This window comes from Mugil cephalus, chromosome 18 (assembly GCF_022458985.1).
Source record: "Mugil cephalus isolate CIBA_MC_2020 chromosome 18, CIBA_Mcephalus_1.1, whole genome shotgun sequence".
NCBI lineage: Eukaryota > Metazoa > Chordata > Actinopteri > Mugiliformes > Mugilidae > Mugil > Mugil cephalus.
Window position 1 is genome coordinate 3,479,483 of NC_061787.1, and position 21,265 is coordinate 3,500,747.

At 39.8% G+C, this 21,265-nt stretch overlaps 2 protein-coding genes across 9 annotated transcripts in view; one reads left to right on the forward strand and one right to left on the reverse strand.

Moving 5' to 3' along the window:
• Positions 1 to 21,265, reverse strand: part of LOC124995449 — a 756,577-nt gene that overhangs the window by 549,119 nt on the left and 186,193 nt on the right. The gene's annotated exons all lie outside the window — the stretch shown is intronic.
• On the forward strand, positions 948 to 11,199 carry LOC124995451 (NACHT, LRR and PYD domains-containing protein 12-like). Of its 8 annotated transcripts, none has more exons than XM_047567826.1 (16): positions 948 to 1,247; positions 1,887 to 2,132; positions 2,703 to 2,852; positions 2,970 to 3,077; positions 3,195 to 3,302; positions 3,759 to 3,952; positions 4,076 to 5,870; positions 6,144 to 6,314; positions 6,520 to 6,693; positions 6,935 to 7,108; positions 7,504 to 7,680; positions 7,857 to 8,030; positions 8,638 to 8,811; positions 8,942 to 9,118; positions 9,298 to 9,474; positions 10,282 to 11,199. In XM_047567826.1, the coding sequence occupies exons 3-16, from the start codon at positions 2,719 to 2,721 to the stop codon at positions 10,331 to 10,333; spliced, it is 3,789 nt and encodes a 1,262-aa protein (XP_047423782.1). In that variant the 5' UTR covers positions 948 to 1,247; positions 1,887 to 2,132; positions 2,703 to 2,718; the 3' UTR covers positions 10,334 to 11,199. The 8 variants fall into 8 exon arrangements, with proteins under 8 accessions (XP_047423782.1, XP_047423784.1, XP_047423783.1 ...); XM_047567828.1 differs by having other exon boundaries at positions 1,887 to 2,081; XM_047567827.1 differs by lacking the exon at positions 1,887 to 2,132.

The window sequence follows — 21,265 nt, forward strand, 5'->3', positions numbered from 1 at the left end:
GCACTAATCTCAACATCATGTTGTGTGTCTGGGATTACATGAAGAGTCAGAAGGATTTGAGGAAGCCCACATCCACAGAAGATCTATGGTTAGTTCTCCAAGATGTTTGGAACAACCTATCAGCCAAGGTCCTGAAATTATTTTTAGTTTCTAAAAAATTCACTTGTCAGATGGAAGAAACTTTACAGACAGGCTCTACTAATCAACGCTTTAGATAATACACAGCAAAACATTGTTAAGGTTCTGTCTGTCTTTTATTTTTGGATCATGTTTTCATGTTTCCTGTTTTATTTTGTCATGTTGTCTAGTTTCCAGTCTATCGTGTTTCCTTGTGGTTTGGTCATGTCTCTCCATGTCATGTTGTGTTTCCTGTTTTATTTTCTTAAGTTGTGGATTTCCTGTCTTGTGCCGCCTTCTCTCTTGATTGTTTATTGGTCTCACCTGTGTTGATTGCCCTCATGCATCTCACCTGTGTCTTGTCAGCCCTGAGACCTCTTGTGTATATATAGCCCTGCGTGATACATACATTTTTTTTTTACTTTGTGTTTACTCTTAGAGTTTACTGCTTTTGAACTTGACAAATTGACAAAATCTGCAGTTATTTAAGCATTTCACAATATTACTCTCTAAAAAGTTACTGTATGTTTTGTAGAGAATATATTTTTGCTCCTTTTACCGTTTTCCACTCACAGTGTATTCAGGCATTATTTTTAAATAGTTTGTCACTTTAAATGCCTTTCTAAAAGTTCATAGACAAATTACACATTTCCAGCAAAGTGTGTGTGTGTGTGTGTGTGTGTGTGTGTGTGTGTGTGTGTGTGTGTGTGTGTGTGTGTGTGTGTGTGTGTGTGTGTGTGTGTGTGTGTGTGTGTGTGTGTGTGTGTGTTCTTGCACAGCTATCTTTCCGAGGACCAGTTTGAGTTTCACGCCGTCGGTTCAAGGACATTTGTGCAAAGTGAGGACATTTTGTTCACTTCCTCATGAGGCTGTTTGGCTCAGTTTTATGGAAAAGGTTACAATTACATTGTGGTTAGGGTTAGGTTTAGGTATTTACTTGAGGAGGTTGTGGTTAAGGTAAGGGGCTGGGGAATACGTCAATGAGTGCCCTCACTAAGATACAAATACAAACGTGTGTGTGTGTGTGTGAGAGAGAGAGAGGCGGAGAGGAAGGAGAAAGGAAAGTGAAACTGATCGTTTAGTTTTTGCGCACAGCAATTTGAGTCGAGAGAGAAGACGGCAGCAGACGAGTGAGTGTTAATATTCTTCTTCTTCTTCTTCTTCTTTGTGTTAAGTGTAGAGGGAAGAAACGTCAGAACTCAACTATAGAAAGAAATATGTTTAAGTGGCTTTATGCCATTTCTAAGTACATATTCTTGTTACAGCACATGTAGCATGTGGTAGGGAAAACTGTTATCAGAACCGTTCAGAGACTGGTAGAGATTCAGTATTAAGGGTTTGATGCTGCACACAGACAAAACCCTGGGTTAATTAACCTTATGTTGCTTTTAACCCTAAATCTTTTTCAAGTTTTCGGTGCTTTACCCTCCCGACACCTTTGTTGAATGATGCAATGCTGTACTTTCCGTAAAATTATTGTACAGTGCATTCCTGTGCTGCCATAATTATGCAGCTGGGCTGGATTTCAGTCCCCACTGATCTCTCGATATCACCTTTTTCTCTTTTCTGCCAGTGATACATACTATGCCTTTGTCTTCCCATGACGGCTCCTGCTCGTTGTTCTCTTCCTCCTCAGGTTTCGAGTGCTTGAAGTGTTTGCTAAATATTTCATAACTTGTTCTTCCCATTCAGCTGACGTCTCAGGGCTTGCCTTACTCTCTGTAGATATATGACTGTGACTGCTTTCCTTGTTTCCTTTTTAATCCAAGGTACCTGTAGGTGTGTCTATGTTGCCTTCATGGTAGTACAATCTGAGAACCTTCCCTCTCCTTGTTACCATCCAACTACACAGTCTGAATGCCATTCCATTGTCAATGCTGTTGCTCCTGGTGGTGTGGATCAATGAGTAGACGCCCTGCAAGACTGATACTGGATTAGGTCGTCCACTACCAGAGAAGCAGACGGTGCAACAACCACACTGATTCCAACTTCTCCCATATGTTTTTTCCAGTATAGTTAAGTCTTGAATCTTGGTGGTTTTTGCTCTCATATTATTGGCCATCTTCTGGGAGTACACTTTAGATTGCTCAGTGGAAATCCTCCTGTTTATTCTCCTGCCTTCTACCTCTGTGGTGTATCTGTAGTCCGGTTGCCAGGGCTCCAAGTGGTAGTTTCTAAGGCTACTCATATCCTCTTATTTTTGTACTTCTTAAGTTACTCCTTTCTCAACACCCCCTTCAACAGTTCTGATAACTGGCCACCTTCTCTCTGTGTTGCCTTGAGCTTGACCTCTAATCTCTTTCTCCTTATGGCTGTTGTTCTCATTGCCAAGTGTCCTCCTAGATTACTGTGGTGTCTACCATTGAAATTGTTTTTGACATCACAGTTAAAAGATTTGGGATCATGTGTTTGTCTTATTGTGTGTGCTGAGAGATATTATGTTTAACTTTACTTTGCTAAAAAATAATAAACAATAATATAGGTATGTACCTTTCAGCACTTACAGTTAAGAAATCAGCTGAGTGGAGGAGGCTGAAGGCTTTATTTCATATAAACTCACTGAGTGTTACTGGTTTACCTCTTAGACTGATTGACATCAAAATGATAAGTGTTTGCTTGGAGGGAGAGGAGGACAAAGAAGAGTCTACAGTGTCCAGCTGTGTTTCTATGAAGAGTGACTGGTCTAAGGACAAACCTCCAGACTTCAGTAAAGAACCTGGACCCTCAGACACAAAGTAAGAAAACTGCTACTAACTTATTTATATGAGTCTTTTTGAATCATTTGCATCACTTCCAGTGTATTTTCTGTATTTAGAAGTACTTAAATGGATAAATACACCTTTGTTTTACAGAGTCCGGAGAGCAGAGTCAACAGTGTCCAGCTGTCTTTCTATGAAGAGTGACTGGTCTAAGGACAAACCTCCAGACTTCAGTAAAGAACCTGGACCCTCAGACACAAAGTAAGAAAACTGCTACTAACTTATTTATATGAGTCTTTTTGAATCATTTGCATCACTTCCAGTGTATTTTCTGTATTTAGAAGTACTTAAATGGATAAATACACCTTTGTTTTACAGAGTCCGGAGAGCAGAGTCTACAGTGTCCAGCTGTCTTTCTATGAAGAGTGACTGGTCTAAGGACAAACCTCCAGACTTCAGTAAAGAAGCTGCACCTTCAGACACAAAGTAAGAGAACTACTAAAATCTCCAGTTGTCTGTCTGTGAAGAATAACTAGTCCAAACATTTTCTTTCAGACTTTAGTAATAAACCAAGAAACAAAGTAGGAGTAGGAGACTCTTTCTACTTTTGATGAAATATTTAAAGCCATAATGCAGTTGTTTTAGTGAAGGTAGGTAAGAGCCTACTCCAACTTTTCTTACCAGAAGTACTGAAGATATGTTTAAAAAAAAAAAAACACTATTTCAGAATTTACACTAAATATACATATTTTTGATGTCTGCAAAGATTGCAGTTGTACTACTAGCTGATCATTCATCCTCCCATTGTTTATCTTCACATGAGCAATAATCTTTTGTTTTGTTTCATTTCAGTCTGAATTTAAGAGGCAAAGTAACTACAATGTTGCTATGTTTTTCACCAACAGTCTGAATAGTTTTAGTGATAAATAAATGTGTTGACAGAGAGAGGAAGAGGAGTCATGTTTCTGTGGAGGAGCAGCTGTCCTGCTGTGCTTTGTGTCAGGACATCCTGAAGGATCCAGTCTCTACCAGCTGTGGACACTGGTTCTGTAGACAGTGCATCACCTCATACTGGGACCAGTCTGATTCATCAGGACACTCCTCCTGTCCTCACTGTGGAGAAAGATCCAGAACAAGTAAGACTATACATCTGTCTGCTGAGGAACTCTTTTCCTGAAACTGGAATTACCAAGTTTATTCTCCAAATATCACATTTTTTATTTTTCTTTAGCTCCATTGTATTTTTTTTTTTCCATCAGATGTTGGTCTGCAGGAGGTTTTATATGAACATAAGATCAGTCTGAGGAAGAGATGTGAACGTGTGACTGAAGGAACTGATGTAAGAGGAAGAGGAACCCTCCTCAACAGGATCTACACTGAGCTCTACATCACAGAGGGACAGAGTGAAGAGGTTAATACCCAACATGAGGTGAAGCAGCTTGAGACAGCTTCCAAGATGAAGGCCCTCCATGACACTCCAATCAGGTGCCACGACATCTTTAAAGCCTTACCTGCCCAACAGAGACACATCAGACTGGTTCTGACCTACGGCGTCGCTGGTGTTGGAAAAACCTTCTCAGTGCAGAAGTTCACTCTGGACTGGGCAGAGGGTTTGGAAAACATAGATGTCAGTGTGGTGATTGTGCTTTCGTTCAGGGAGCTGAACTTGATCAAAGATGAGCAGTACAGTCTTCTCAGGCTGCTCCATGTTTTCCATCCAACATTACAGAAGGTCACAGCAGAGGAGCTGGCTGTCTGTAAACTTTTGTTCATCTTTGACGGCCTGGATGAAAGCAGACTTTCACTGGACTTCAACAACAGTGAGGTTGTGTCTGATGTCACACAGAAGGCATCAGTCAACGTGCTGCTGACAAACCTCATCAAGGGGAACCTGCTTCCCTCGGCTCTGGTCTGGATCACTTCCAGACCTGCAGCAGCCAATCAGATCCCTCCTACATGTGTTGACAGGGTAACAGAAGTACGAGGCTTCACTAACGCCCAGAAGGAGGAGTACTTCAGGAAGAGGTTCAGTGATGAAGAGCTGTCCAGCAGAATCATCTCCCACATCAAGACCTCCAGGAGCCTCCATATCCTGTGTGGAGTCCCAGTCTTCTGCTGGATCACTGCTACAGTTCTGGAGCACATGTTGACTACAGAGCAGAGAGGAGAGCTGCCCAAGACCCTGACTGACATGTACTCACACTTTGTGATGGTTCAGACAAAGAGGAAGAAGAACAAGTACCATGAGGGACATGAGACGAGTCCACAGGAGCTGATGGACAGGGAAGTTCTTCTGAAGCTGGGGAGGCTGGCGTTTGAACATCTGGAGGAAGGAAACATCATGTTCTACCAAGAAGACATGGAGCGATGTGGTCTGGATGTGAATGAGGCCTCAGTGTACTCAGGAGTTTGCACAGAGATCTTGAAAAGAGAGAGTGTGATCTTCCAGAAATCAGTCTACTGCTTTGTTCATCTGAGCGTTCAGGAGTTTCTGGCTGCAGTCTACATGTTCCACTGTTACACCAACAAGAAGACAGAGCTGCTGGAGGACTTCCTGGGAGATTGGTATGATTGTGACATGGACAACTCACCTTTGGATAACTTTCTTTGTAGTACCATGGAGAAATCCCTGCTCATTAAAAATGGTCACCTGGACCTGTTTGTTCGCTTCCTTCATGGCCTCTCTCTGGAGTCCAACCAGAGACTCTTAGGAGGTCTGCTGGGTCAGACAGAGAACAGTCCAGAAATCATCCAGAGAGCCATCAACAAGCTGAAGAAAATGAACACATCTCAATTCAGTCCTGATAGAAGCATCAACATCTTCCACTGTCTGATGGAGATAAAAGACCTCTCAATTCATCAGGAGATCCAAGAGTTCCTGAAGTCAGAGAACAGGTCAGAGAAAGAACTCTCTGAGATTCAGTGCTCAGGTCTGGCCTACATGCTGCAGATGTCAGAGGAAGTTCTGGATGAGTTGGACCTGGAAGAGTACAACACATCATTGGAAGGGCAACGGAGACTGATCCCAGCTGTGAGGAACTGCAGAAAGGCTCGGTGAGTCCAGATGTGATCATTTCAAACCAAATCACAATCAGTGTCCATAAACAGTTTTATTGAATGGAATGTACTTTTATTTTGTTATAAGTTTTGCTATAAAGGTAAATTAACTTTACTTACTTATTATTGGAGGCTTCATTGTCACCTTGTCAATACCATTGCTAATATCAAGATTGTCAATCAGTTGCATGATAATTATTCATACTTTCTATTCAAATTAACATTTTTATTTCAAACATAAATGTGGATATGTTTGCTTTTTCATCACAGACTGATTGAATGTGGACTCTCAGAGACTCACTGTGAAGTTGTTGCCTCAGCTTTGAAGTCCAACCCTTCCTATCTGACAGAGCTGGACATGAGTAAAAACTGGCTACCGGCTTCAGGAGCGAAGCTCTTTGCTGGACTGGAGAGTCCAAACTGTATACTGGAGACTCTGAGGTCAGTTCACTGACTGAAGCTGTTGTAGGTTTTCTTTACTTGTCTACTTCAAATCATTGTGTCAAAAATTCTTTAATTCAAAAGTGTGTGTGTGTGAATGAGAAAGGTTTACTGTCACTAGAAGAATCGATTTGATCCACAATAACAGCAGGACAAAGTCAAAGAATTTTTCAATTTGTCAATTCTACTTTTATTTTATATTCAGGTTGAGGTGCTGCAGTTTGTCAGAGATCAACTGTGATTCTCTGGTCTCAGCTCTGAAGTCCAACCCCTCCCATCTGAAACATCTGGACCTGAGTGAAAACAACCTGCAGGATTCATCAGTGAAGCAGCTGTGTGGTTTTCTGGAGAGTCCAGACTGTAGACTGGAGACTCTGGGGTCAGTTGACTGTCTGTTACTGTTGTAGATCTGATATGTTACCAGCTGCATAGTAGTTTACCCATAAAGCTGTAAATATCCTTTTGTTCAAGTCAATTTTTTGCAGCAGAAATTGTAGAAAATGTCCACTGTTAGTTGTTAAAGTCAGTGAAGCTTAAAGGCTGTTAGGACACAGTAATGTTGAGCTGCACATTTAAAACCTAAACGCACCTTGAATTATTAATGGTTTATTTATTTTCAGAATGAGGAGCTGCAAGTTGTCAGAAACCAGCTGTGATTGTCTGGGCTCAGCTCTGAAGTCCAACCCCTTTCATCTGAGAGAGCTAGACCTGAGAGGAAATACATTGCAGGATTCTGCAGTGAAAGAGCTGTGTGGTTTTCTAGAGAGTCCACGCTGTAGACTGGAGACTCTGAGGTCCGACGCCATGTTTCACTTTTGTGCTGTGATCAATATGATTTTAAAGTTGTGGTAACACTTAACGACAGACATAAGGCTGATATTCTACTTGCAACTGACTTGTTGCAGAGTCATGTTCAGCTACAGATTTCAGACCATCGTAGACACAAGAACAAGCCTCCTTAGAAATCTGTCTAATATTTAAATCAGAACTAAAACCTTATGTCAGCCACTGGAACTGATTCCAGGAAGGCTGATCCATGTCGTATATTCAAACCAGGCCTTCCTGCATGGGTTAGGTTGGGGTTTTTCAACTGTTAGGAGTTTACGTTTTCTAAATTTGTTCATTCTGAGCCACTGAATGATTTGAAGCAGGTATTTTGTCGTCTTAAATATTTTGTTGTTTTGCTCAGATTGAGTCACTGCAGCTTGTCAAAGATCGGCTGTGATTCTCTGGTCTCGGCTCTGGACTCCAACCCTTCCCATCTGAAACATCTGGACCTGAGAAACAACTACGAGCTGCAGGATTCAGGAGTGAAGCAACTCTGTGGTTTTCTGGAGAGTTCACTCTGTGGACTGGATACTCTGAGGTCAGTTCATTGACTTTGACCTTATAAATCTCACAGCTTTAATCCACAACTGAATTTGTTTCATTCAGATAACTCTATAATGGTGATAGATCCAATCCCAGTCAATACGTAGAAATGAGATCATATCAGATGCAGATGTTTGAGTGCTGTCAATCTGCTTCTTTTAACAAAATCAGACTGAGGTGCTGCAGTTTGTCAGAGATCAGCTGTGATTCTCTGGTCTCAGCTCTGAAGTCCAACCCCTCCCATCTGAAACATCTGGACCTGAGTGACAACAACCTGAAGGATTCAGGAGTGAAGCAACTGTGTGCTTTTCTGGAGAGTCCAGACTGTAGACTGGAGACTCTGAGGTCAGGTCATGTTTTATTTCTGTGTTGACATTAATATGATGTGAAAGCTTTGGTGAAACTTATCTGCAGACATGAGGTGAATATTATACTGTTCCATACTGAAGATGTTCATGGTAATCAGTGGTTTAGTCCTTTGACTGTGGCATTAATATAATTCAGTTATATTGAGCTATGGATTTCAAACATTAACAGATGATTCATTGTGAAACTTGGACAAATTTGATTTTCACCTCAAAGTCTGACATTTAAATAAATCTTAACAAAAATCATTTCCACCTCATCTGCATGTTGAGACTGGCAATGATTAAACTGTGTGAAATACTCAAAGTAAGTGGAGCTGGCAGAGTTTCAGAGCTGAAGTCACGTCTTTATTGAAGCAGCAGCGTATTGTCAGCTTTGAAGCTGCATCCTGCTGCATTTAGCCATAGACAGTATATAAATATTGCATCGACCGAACTGACAATATTTTCGAGCTTATGACCTATACTGCAAGCAGTCACCAGAGGGAGCTCTGAACCTTCTTCAGCTCAGAATGGAATACTACACACTAAGTGATTTCAAGAAGAAACTTTGACTTTTTATTTTTTTTTTTTTTTTTTTTTTTCAGTTTGGAGAACTGCGGATTATCAGAGATCAGTTGTAATTCTTTGGTCTCAGCTCTGGAGTCCAACCCCTCCCATCTGAGAGAGCTGGACCTGAGTAGAAACAAGCTGAAGGATTCAGGAGTGAAGCAGCTGTGTAGTTTTCTGGAGAGTCCAGACTGTAGACTGGAGACTCTGAGGTCAGTTCACTGTCTGTTACTGTTGTAGATCTCACAACTCTAATCCTCGTTTATTTTGTTTCCTCACATTGGACACAAATACAAACACATTCAGTTCACTATATTATCTACATCTTTTGTTACTACTCAGACTGAAAGACTGCAGTTTGTCAGAGACCAGTTGTGATTATCTGGGTTCAGCTCTGAAGTCCAACCCCTCCCATCTGAGAGAGCTGGACCTGAGTGGAAACAAGAAGCTGCAGGATTCTGGAGTGGAGCAGCTGTGTGGTTTTTTAGATAGTCCACAATGTAGACTGGAGACTCTGAGGTCAGTTCACTGACATTCACTGTTGCATATCTGATATATTTAATTACCAATCAAATTTATGTTCAAACAGAACTTTCATCCGTTAACCTGTACATGTCTTTTAGTAGAAGGTGAGTACTTGCAGTCGTCACATGTCTCTAACTGAATTGTTTCATCTCCATCTTTTATTCTTGATTCAGGTTGAGGTTCTGCAGTTTGTCACAGATCAGCTGTGATTCTCTGGTCTCAGCTCTGGAGTCCAACCCCTCCCATCTGAGAGAGCTGGACCTAAGTGAGAACTCTGAGCTGCAGGATTCAGATGTGAAGCAGCTGTTTGATCTCGTGGAGAGTCCAGTTTATAGTCTGGAGACTCTGAAGTGAGTAGAGGGTTGTATTCAGTCCATGCTGCTTTAAGCACTATTGTCCTAAACCAAATGTATCGTTGGTGATCTGTGAAAGCTCGCAGGTTTTGACTTGATGTAACTCACAATGATTTGCACTACTACGACTAAATTCAAAGACATGGAAGACTACCAACAGAAGTGGTGCATCGTAATAATGACACACCACTTCTGTAGTGGCAGGTTTTCTTTTCCAGAAAGCAAAACTTTCCAGTATTCAGCCACACTCTGAATTTTGTCCTTTGGTGAGTAATGCTAATTCAAATACCCCAATTTTTTTTTTAATCTGTGGGCAGATGGTCTTAAAGGGTTAAAGCAAAGATCCAGTGATTCCTGTAAACCTGGAGCTTCTCCAGAAGCTTGTTGTGATCATGTGTTCAGGAAATAAAGGGAGTAGACATTTGATCATAGCTCTGACATCAGTCTGAGTGAAGCCTGCACATCACAGAACCAGCATTACATTTAGTAACAATGAGTACTTGCATCTTAGTTCTTGTGATATTTTCAATGAGAGTCTCCATGTTTATTAGTTAGTATCGGTCATTAGTCTGTGCATTTCCACTGTGGACCTGAGTGAAATCTGCCGAGGAACCAGATTTGATGCTAAAAGTCTCTGCAGGTCTGTGTGTGTTCATTCCAACATGTTAACATGGAGCTGAAAGGAAGCTCCACGCTGAAGTCCCTGCTTCTCTTTCTACTGGATAAATCACAGTTTAACCTGATGAAGGTTGTCTATGGAAACACTCATCTATCTCCTCTATTCTTTCTTCTTCTCCTCTCCAGCTGGGAGTCAGATGACGGGGAACAGAACGATGTGTTTGCTGAGAGAAGATGAGCCGTGTCCTGGTGAACCAGAGAGGTTGAATCAGCAGCAGCAGCTTGTGTGGACAGAGACTATTACTGCAGATAAATGCTGCAGAATAAGCAGCAAGTTTAGGACTAAGGGAGCAGATGAAATCTTAAACATGTGCTGAAACACAAGCATAGACCTCGATGCAGCCAGAGTTCAGTTTCACATCCGTGTGTTTGTTCTGGGACACGGGAACTTAAAACATTTTGTAGTCGAGAGCTTTTTTTATACACAGTATATATTTTTATATCACTATTGGAGAATCTGTTCAGTTCCTGTGAATGTGTGTGTATGATGGATGTTTGAATAGAAGCATTTGGGCATGAGATCTAACTGTGAAGACTAATAGTTTTGTGTACATATTTGCCTTTGTACACTTGTAGGTGCTATGATTGTGGTTTTCAGGTGAACCTTTGAAGGTACAGGTATAGGACGCCTTGAAAACTTCAGTCAAAGGGACCTGGTTCTGTTCAACGCACATTTTTTATTCAAATTAAAATGAGCACAGAACTAATGCCAGTAGCCAAGATAAATATCACTCTCAACCTTTTCAACCATTCCAGTCAAGAAAAGTGAACTCAGTAAAGTTTTTAGGTTTTTAGGCCTCACTCCTTCCTACTCTACATCTGGTAATCGCTATGTTCCAAGAAGCATTAACTTGGCTTGAAGGTTGCATAACAGCTAGAACCAAAACTAGTTTGGGTTCAACTATAAAGAAGGAAGCTCTGTGACAATGATGTAGACTAAACTTTACCTCTGTTTACTACGATGGCCACTGGTCCAAGACAAAATCTCAACCCTACATTTGTATCGTTTGTCAAAATGTGATCAGAAATAAAATGTATCACTGAGTTGTCTCGTCCATTCCTTCAGAAGCAGAATGAAGTCAGTGTGAAGAGAATTTACTCTATCACATGACACTGATTCATGTGAGTACAAATCTGAATAATTAAGGCAGCAGTAGTTCACACTACATGAGCTAAAAGTAAGATGTAATTAGCTTCAGATCATTAGTATGTTTAACAAATGTTTTAAAAGGAAGTTCATATTGAAGCTTGTGTTTTCAAGGACATTGAACTAACCACAAACTGGTAACGTCAAACAGCTGCTGATGTTTCAATCTATCCAAGCAGGTGATCAGTCTTTAAAGGCCATCAACAGTTCTGCTTTTAAAACTTGCCCGTGTGAAACAAACCATTTACAGCTTTGTTGGCATTTTCAGTCTCATGATGGACTTTTAGAATTCACCAAGCAAGCAAGTGTGCACTCAACCACATCAACAATATTTCCTCATTGTGGCCTGTTCCTTGTTCAGGAATCTCCACAAACTGACCGTGGTAAATGATGATGACGATGATGAACTAGACAATCACACACAATAACTTATCAGACAGTGAACACAACAGTCTAATCATCCTTTCATCTTCATCCAGAGAACAGATTCATTGTAGCAAAGCATCAGGACATGAGGTGGAGCAGGAACACCAGGAAGAACTTGATGAGTCTGATACCAGACGATCTCTGCAGAAGAGTGTAGCTCAGCCTCACACTGTCTCTGACCTTTATTCAGCTTGTTCACCTCTGGATTGGCTGAGCTGACATTTACAAGTTTGTAAGAAGAAGAAATCACAAAGGAAAGAGTTGTTCAATCGCAGAATACTCTGTTCCTTCAGAGTTTGCGGCAGACGTTGACTTCCTCTTTACTCCATTGTTTGACTGAAGCAGAGGTGTCCCGCTCTGACTTCCACCACTTTTAATAGAAGATGTGTCATTAGTGTTTCCAAGTCTAATGCACCTGCAGAGAACATGAAATAAAGGTAGAAGGTAAGAATCTAAATTAATCCTTCAAGAACAAAATCACTCATGATTCCTCTGTATGTTCTTTAGTTTTCTCCTCATTTCAGTGAGTTGAATGTTTTCATATCATAGATGTTGATGAACTCAGCAACATCCTTTAACATGTTAACTGCTGTAGTTCATACAGTGAAACAGTGGATAAACACAAAAGATTTACTTACTCATTGGGTACAGTACAGATGTTTTCTTGGTGACCTAAAGAGAAAAGGTTTGAATCCTCAGAACAAATCATCAGGACAAACAACAAAAAATAAGTGAAATAACAGACAAGACAGCACATCTTACCTCTTTTAAATTTACAGTACAGTCCCAGGAAGAATACTACTGCTGCAATGATTAAAATGACTGGTATGATGATGACTCCAACAGTGAATGAACTCTCTGAAAAACAAAAAACATTTCAATGAACTGTCCCTGTCAGGGCCTGACTGGGACCAAAAAATGGCCCTGGCATTTTTTGGCACTCTGCCCTGAATGCCTCATGATGATAACAGATAACAGTTATTGTTCACACAGACTAAAATGTCATAACTTTACTACTTCACCTTTTATCTTCACTAAGGTGTCAAATATCAGTGTCTCCTCCTCATCCCTGAGTTCACACGTGTATATTCCCTCCTGCTTTGAAGACAGGTCCTGTAGTGTGAGGCTGCCTGACTCTGATACATCCTTCACCTGCTGCCTCCACTCCTCTGACACTGTGTAGTTCACATCAGTCCTGGTCCAGTTCACCATGATCTGAGTTGAGCTGTGGTTGAATCTCCAGATGAGACTGAAGTTGGTCAGAGACGTGTTTGCGTCAGAGCAGGAAATTGTTGTTTTGGCGTTTGACACAATGATAGAAGCTGAAATAATATCAGAAGAATAACAGAATTAAAAATAAATATTTTTTCTTCTTGATTTTAATAAAACACACCTTCACCTGATTTAGTTGTATAGTTGCCAGTTAGGGCTGGTTTTACTAAGATCCCAAATAGCGTGTACTAATTTGCATGCACAATCTAGAATTTTGCTTGTGAATCAGGACTGCAGTTTGCAGGTGATCTACCCACTGGTTGCATGGACGACAGCCAGTGCAAACGATTTTTTTTGTGTTTCACTCTAAGAGTGTTACTCACGTAGTCGTCTAAAAGTAGCTCTCCTCTGGTTTCTCCTCTTGTTTGTTCCAGTGCTGATGGTGCAGCTGTAGACCAGATCACTGTCACTGTCTGAAAGTATCAGAGAACTGCTGATGTTGTAAAGCTGCTGTTCAGTCTGTTGGACTGTGGTTGTGTTCTTGAAGGTCTCTTTGGATGGAGGTGTGGTGGACCAGGTGAGTTCAGGTTCAGGGTAGATCCAGTTAGAGCTGCAGGTGATGCTGTTTCCTTCATGGACTATCTTGATTATGTTAACTGGATCTGAAAAATAAAAGATTAACTTTATCGAACTAATAGCTGAGACAACTACAAATGAAGCAAGTGTTTATATTACACTGCTCTAAAAGTAGTGAGGACATTTAATATATTCAATTCAAATTTCAGCAAATGTCACTAATATAAATACCATGTATGTTTTATGCAGAATTTCTTTCCAACATTAGTTCTTATGTTCATCCACATATTCTCTACATTATTTTCTGTTCTAATCACATTCACATTACATCTAGAAAAGCAATAGAAATATAAACAATTATTTGTATAATTGGATGTGTTGTCCCTCTCTCATACGTCCACTTCCAGGGAGATTATTGACGCCTTGTCTCCATTTGTCGTCCTGGTGTGACACTTGTATCTTCCTTCATCCTGAACCTTGAGTCCTGTCAGCAGCAATGAGGCGTTTCCTCTCGAGATCTGATCCTTGAACAGTGACGTCCTGTTAGTGAAGTTCAGGTCCTGCTTTTCATTGTGGTCTGTTTTGTTGTAATATTCGTGGACACGAGGGAGTCCTGTTATCAACTGAATCCAGTGGATGGCTACTTCATCCCCAGATGTGAAACTACATGGTAAGATGCATGTTTCCATAAAAACACAGGACACCTCAGCATCTGAAACACAAGTTAAAGAGAATGATCTTTAACATCACTACTGTTTGATATCACAGATGGAACAAATACCTGCTGTCTGGAGGAGTAAAATTGAGTCAGGAAGAGTGATACCGTATTGTATATTACAATACGGTATCACTCTTCCATGCTATATATGTGGATTTTCTTGTGTTGCTGCTATGATCTTTCTTTTTATTCCTAATCCTAACCAAAGAGCTGCTAAACTGTTTTTCGTTGTATTTCTATGTTACCACATATACAAATTATGGGAAATCACGCTGTGTTTTCCACTTCAACTTCTCTTCTGTGAAACAGCTGATGCAGAAAACCACTGAATGAAAAAGAAACTGTAAAAAGACTGACATTAAGAAATACTTGCAGATTAACATTTCTAAAATGAAATTAGATGCACATATTAAAGGATATGTTAACACCTGCATCCAGAAGGGGGGAATCAGGGGATTCACTGGATGTCTGGAGCACATAGGAGCCCTTATGCTATATACGATTATATATGATATTAGATTATACGAGACGAGAGATCTATCCTCCTGTTAATCTCCATATTTAGCCTTTGACATTGTGCTGGGAAACAAAATGATGTAATACATAATAAAGGTCTCAGTTTTAGCATTTTACCTGAACTCATATTCACAAAGGTGTCAGATCGTAGTATCCCCTCATCATTAGTGCGTTCACACGTGTATATTCCCTCCTGGTTTGTAGACAGGTCCTGTAGTGTGAGGCTGCCTGTCCCCGATACATTCTTCACTTGCTGCCTCCACTTCTCTGACACTGTGTAGTTCACATCAGTCCTGGTCCAGTTCAGGATGATCTGACTGTGTCTGAATCTCCAAACAAGGGTGAAGTTGGTCAGAGACGTGTTTGAGGCAGAGCAGATGATTGTTGTTTCAGCATCCGACACAGTGATAGAAGCTGAAACGATGGAAGAGAAACAAAGAACAAAATGAAAAGTGAATTCAAAGTAAATCACGCTATTTCAGATTGTGAAGACTGAAAAGGGACCACTTCCTGGAGATGCAGTAGCTATAAACTGGTGCAGTCAGACCTGTGTCTCTTTCAGTGGTTTCTACCAATCAATACCAGAGACTGAAGACAGGGCAGCTTTGACATTATGACCATTTCTTCTGGTTGAAGTAGTAGAGTGTTACTCACGTAGTCGTCTAAAAGCAGCTCTCATCTTGCTTGTTCCAGAGCTGATGGTGCAGCTGTAGACCAGATCACTGTCACTGTCTGAAAGTATCAGAGAACTGCTGATGTTGTAAAGCTGCTGTTCAGTCTGCTGGACTGTGGTTGTGTTCTTGAAGGTCTCTTTGGATGGAGGTTTGGTGGACCATGTAAGTTCAGGTTTAGGGTAGATGCTGTTAGAGCTGCAGGTGATCTTGTTATTTTTCTTATAAATATTTACTTCTTTGACTGGAGCTGGGAAAACAAACAAACAAAAAAAAATTATTTAATAACTGAACTTGACTTGAAGTCAGTTACAAATGTGGCAGGATATGAGACATGAGACTTGACATAAAAACAAAGTATGCAGCTTTGTGTGTGGAATGAAGAACATTGTATACTCATCTATGATATATTCAGTTAATATTTGGGTGAGTTTGGACCATGTTTAACTGAGTGAGAGTTTTATTTGCATGTTCGCATACTGTACATCACTTTCAGTTAAAGTCACATTCATCATGAACACTACATTTAGAATATCAGCACAAAGAATATGATCTTGGGCGGCACAGTGGCTCGGTGTTTGGCACTGATGCCAAAGATATGCTCTTTAGGCTGATTGGTGACTCTGAATTGACCCTGGGTGTGAATGTGAGTGTGAGTGTGAGTGTGAGTGTGGATGTGAATGCTTGTTTGTCTCTGTGTTAGTCCTGTAATAGACTGGAGACCTGTTCAGGATGGACCCTGCCTTTCGCCTGATGCCAGCTGAGATAGACTCCAGCAACCCCCGCGACCCTAGTCAGAATTAAGCGGTATGAAAGGTGAGATGAATATGATCTGTCTCTCATACCGTTCACTATCAGGTGGATGAATGACTCCTTCATTCCAGTGTTGGTTTTGGTTGAGCACATGTATGTCCCTTCATCCTGAACCTTGACTCCTGTCAGCAGCAGTGAGGCGTTTCCTCTGGAGATCTGATCCTTGAACAGTGACGTCCTGCCTCTGAAGTTCTGGTCCTGGTTTTCAAGATGATCTCGGTTGTTGTAGAACAAGTGAACCAAAGGTTCTCCCTTTGTCATCTTAGTCCACTGTATAACTATATCTGAGCCCAAAGGGAAACTACACGGTACAATGCAGCTTTCCATGAAAACACAGGACACCTCAGTGTCTGAATCATCAGGTAAAATCTGTAACTGGGAGCCGTGTATCAGACCTGAATAATAAAAGAAAACATTCAACAACTAATTCCAAGAAGAAGATTAAATTAAATTAATAAGATTAGCAATCTTCCATATATATATATATATATATATATATATATATATATATGATTGTACTATATATATATATATATTAGTACAATCAGTTTTTTGTTTGTTTGTTTTTACTGCCGTATCACCCTGTATTGCTTTAAATTCCCTGCCATTGTTTGTTTTTAAGAGACAAATGTGTCGTTTTTGTCAAATAGTGAATTAATACATTTGTATATAAGAATATAATCTGTCCTAAATACACTCAAAGGATATTGTTATGCTGTAAGAAGGAGAAGTTTTCTGGTTATAAACTGAGTTAAACACACTCACCTCCTCCAACAAGAATCATCATTAACAGAAGAGTCACAGGAGACACGATCCAGGCCATCTTCATGTTGTATTTGTGCATCTACGACGGTGAAGCAGGACTGGAAACACACCAGAGGAGCCGAGCTTCATTTTAAAATGAGGACTTCATCCCGTGACATTACCACTTCCCCAAATAGTGGTCTTCAGTCTCAGCTGATCAACCACTGACTGTCAGTCTGGTAATTTGATTCTTCTTAAATGTTAAAATGAAAGAACTCACTGTCAGAAGTAAAATTAGTTTGAAAAACTTCAACATTCAGCTGGATGCAGTGATGGGAAGTGATTAAATACATTTACTCAAGTGTTTACTCGAGCACTGACCACTTCAGTTAGTTTTCAGATTCATAAAAATAAGTGTAACAAACAGATAAACGAAAATAATGCTGAAGAGTCAAATCTCCACAAGTTTGAACACGTTGGTTTCACATTCATTCTTTGTGACATGGGGGGAGAATAGAGAGCAGGTTTCTAAATGTAAAACACCTAGTTTTAGGGTTTCAGAGAATTGTGGTGAAAATAAAATATTAGAAATTATTTTAAAAAAATGCTTATTTGCAACTGTTTGAGGTGGAATAGTCGACATCTGAAGTTCACACTGAGATGTTTAATGGAATGATTGAGTGGTGGAGAAACAGCGCCCTCTGCTGGACTGGACCTGAAAATAAATATCATTTAGGGTTAGGGTTAAATTAGGGTTAGGGGTTAATTACAGTGTCTGAACAGGCTCAGACAGAAGCAAAGTACGCTTATAAATGCAGATGGCTTATAATGCCATGACTCCAATAAAGCTGAATGCTCTGAAATACTAAAACATTTCACTGAACTTCTTCTGGATGCCTCATGATGCTAACAGAAAACAATTCTTGTTCACAGACACATTGAACATATTTTATCTTGACTTATCCTCACAAAGGAGTCAGACCATAGTGTCTCCTCATCATCCCTGAGTTCACACACGTTTATTCTCTCCTGGTTTGAAGACACTTAGTTGGGATAACTAGGGTTAGGGTTATGCATTTAGCTGAGATGATTGGGGTTTGGATTAGGCACAGAGTTGAGATGTTTATCGTTAAGATTAGGTACTAAGTTGAGATAATTAGGTTTAGGGTTAGACAGTTAGTTGAGATGGTTAGCATTAGGATTAGGATTAGGGTTAAGATTAGGGTTAGGTTTAAGCATTTAGTTGCAATGGTAAGGGTTTTGGAAAGGGACTAGGGAATGCACTATGCCATTGAATGTTCTTCTTGACCAAGTTGAGTTGTGGCTGCTTTTATTTAAGTGTGTCGCATGCGTGCGACATCCTGCTCTGGGATAGGGTTAGGATAAGCAAAATATTTGATTAACGATCAACGAACGTTTTTTGTGAGTGTAATTTGATTTTGTTGTAAGTTTTGCTTTAAAGCTAAATTGTAAATTAACTATTTGTTGTTGGAGGCTTCATAGTCAACTGATACTGATGCTTTTTGTCACAGCTTCCAACACAAACCTTTCAGCCGCTCAGAGTATGAGGTTGGGTCCTCAGATATGCAGATTTGTGACGCGCTATAGGAGGTTATGAAAACAGATACGCTGAGATCCAAATGTGCTTTTGGTGCATTTATTGTAAACAAACAGCACAGAGCTATCACAGCACAGCAAGGATGGATGAATGTAAAGATGAAACCAGCGGAATAAACAGATAAAAAGGGTGATGAATGAATGAATGAATGAATGAGTAGCAGTCAGCAAAAGGTACAGCTACTCCCAACCCTGACTCTCTCTCATCACCGGTGAGTGCACACCTTTATGCGCACACACACTTCTGCATGCACATGTGCATACTCCCATGTGAAACACACTGTCAGCAACACACACACACCCAAGCACACTGTGATCCTCATCTTCAACCTGTACGTCTCTTACACTGGTGTCAAGATTGTCTCTCAGTTGCATTAATTAGTCATGCCGTCTACTCAAATTGACATGTTTATTTCAAACATAAATGTGAATATGAAAATGAGTGATCGGCTGTTAGCACTGCTCATTCTTCCCAGAAATCATGTTACCAAGTTTTCACGTATGGCGTCATCTCTGAAATCCAACCCCTCCCATCTGATGGAGCTGGAGTAACAACTGGCGAAAGGTTTCAGGAGTGAAACTCTTTCCTGGACTGGAGAGTCCAAACTGTAGACTGCAGACTCTGAGGTTAGTTCACTGACAGGAGCTGTAGTTTTCCTTTACTTATCCACTTCAAATCATTGTGTCAAAACTACTTTAGTCCAAAAGTGTGTGTGTGAGAGCCAATCCAATCCCATCCAATCCAAAGTGATAAAGATAAAAGACATAACAACTCGCACAAGGCATAAATACAAGATTAAAAAAAAATTTAAAAAAAAAAACATAAAACATCAGTAAAAACAGATATACAATAAGACAAACTAAAATAAAATCAGCGTCTCACAGAATGACAAAGGCCAGGGAGAAGAGATGGGATTTAAAAACAGACGAGTAAGAAACCTGTCTAATGTGCAGAGGGAATGTCCACATTTTAGGGGCAGCAAAAGCGTGGTCCCCTGTGAGCTTGCACTTAGTTTTTGGGAGCTGAGCAACTGATCTAAGAGAGGGTGGGTGAATATGGGTACAACACTCATGTATCTCCTCTAATCTTTCTTCTCCTCTTCTCCAGATGACGGGGAACAGGACGATGTGTTTGCTGGGAGACGATGAGCTGTGTCCTGAGGATGCAGAGAGGTTGAAGCAGCAGCAGCAGTTTGTGTGCATGTCCAGTCAAGAAAAGTGAGTTCATTTAAGTTTTTAGGTTTTTAGGTTTCAAACATGAACAATCAGCGTTGGCCTCACTCCTTCCTCCTCCACATCTGGCACTCGCTATGTTTCAGGAAGCATTAGCCTGGTTTGAAGGTTGCGTAACAACCGGAAACAAAACCACAAGTTTGGGTTCAACTGTAAAGAAGGAAGCTCCATGACAATGATGTATCTGTAGACTAAACTTTACCCCTGTTTACCACGCTGAGAACTGGTCCACGACAAAACCCCATCCAACATTAGTAGAAATGTTGTGTTGTTCATTATTCCAAAAACACAGATGGGGTTTGCAGTGGTGGGTGAAATAACAATATCCATAAAGCTGTAAATAAATAATAATAAAAACAAACAACACGACATAAAACCGTGATAAAAGTATTTGCAATAATAATTACTTATTTATCAAATAGAAGTAAATGTAGGTATAAAAGAAAGTACTTGAGTAAAAAGGTATCTCTGAAAAAACTACTCCTGTAGTGAGTAACTTAATATTGTGAAATATCGTGTGAACTGTCATCAATAAAGTGAAATAACCAGGCAAATATCAAAATACACGTTGTTAAGCATCATTTACATTCAAACATCAAGGAAAAAACTTCAATTCACAAACTTAAATTTGTGAATTTTATTGTTTTTATTTTATTGCTGTCTATGTTTCCGTTATGAAACATTATAATTTCAGTTTCCAGAATAAATGTGAGTAAACAAAACCGTAAAAATAATGTCACACACACACACATATATATATATATATATATATATATATATATATGTATTTTAAAAATCTAAAATATTTGAGCATCAGGTCACATAAACGGATATTGTACACAAATCATATATGGAAGCACATTTATGACTTTACAAAATGAACAGAGGAAAATTGCCTTGAATGTAGATGTGTTTGTGGTTAATCAGAATTATAAGATTAAAAAATTCTAAATTATAAAATGTAGTTTTCATGATCTTAACATTGATGTGATAGATGTGAATTGTAATCATAATATTATCAATATTATCTGACTTTATAGATTATATTTACCATAGTTCTTATATGGATAATCAAATGTCCTACATATTTTGCAGTCAATGAAGTAACCGCAGAATCTGACTAATCTGGCTGTTTTTTAAAGACATTGAACTAACCACACACTGGTATCATCAAACAGCTGCTGATGTTTCAGCAGCTGGTCTGTGTGTATTCAATGGAGATGTTTAGAGGTCAACTAAAGAAACTGTCACATAAATATATACACATATACTGTATATATTTCAGAATTCACCAGGCTAGTAAGTGTGCACTCAACAACAACACAATATATTTCCTCTCTGTGGCCTGTTCCTTGTTCAGGAACCCCCACAAACCGTTCAAAAGAAATGATGATGATGATGAACTAGACAATCACACACAATAACTTGTCAGACAGT

Coding starts and splice junctions, on each gene's coding strand:
- LOC124995451 (XM_047567824.1), top strand. CDS start 2,602: ATGTACCTTTCAGCACTTACAGTTAAGAAATCAGCTGAGTGGAGGAGG. Junction 3,303..3,758: donor GCTGCACCTTCAGACACAAA/GTAAGAGAACTA, acceptor ATGTGTTGACAG/AGAGAGGAAGAGGAGTCATG. Junction 5,871..6,143: donor AGGAACTGCAGAAAGGCTCG/GTGAGTCCAGAT, acceptor TTTTCATCACAG/ACTGATTGAATGTGGACTCT.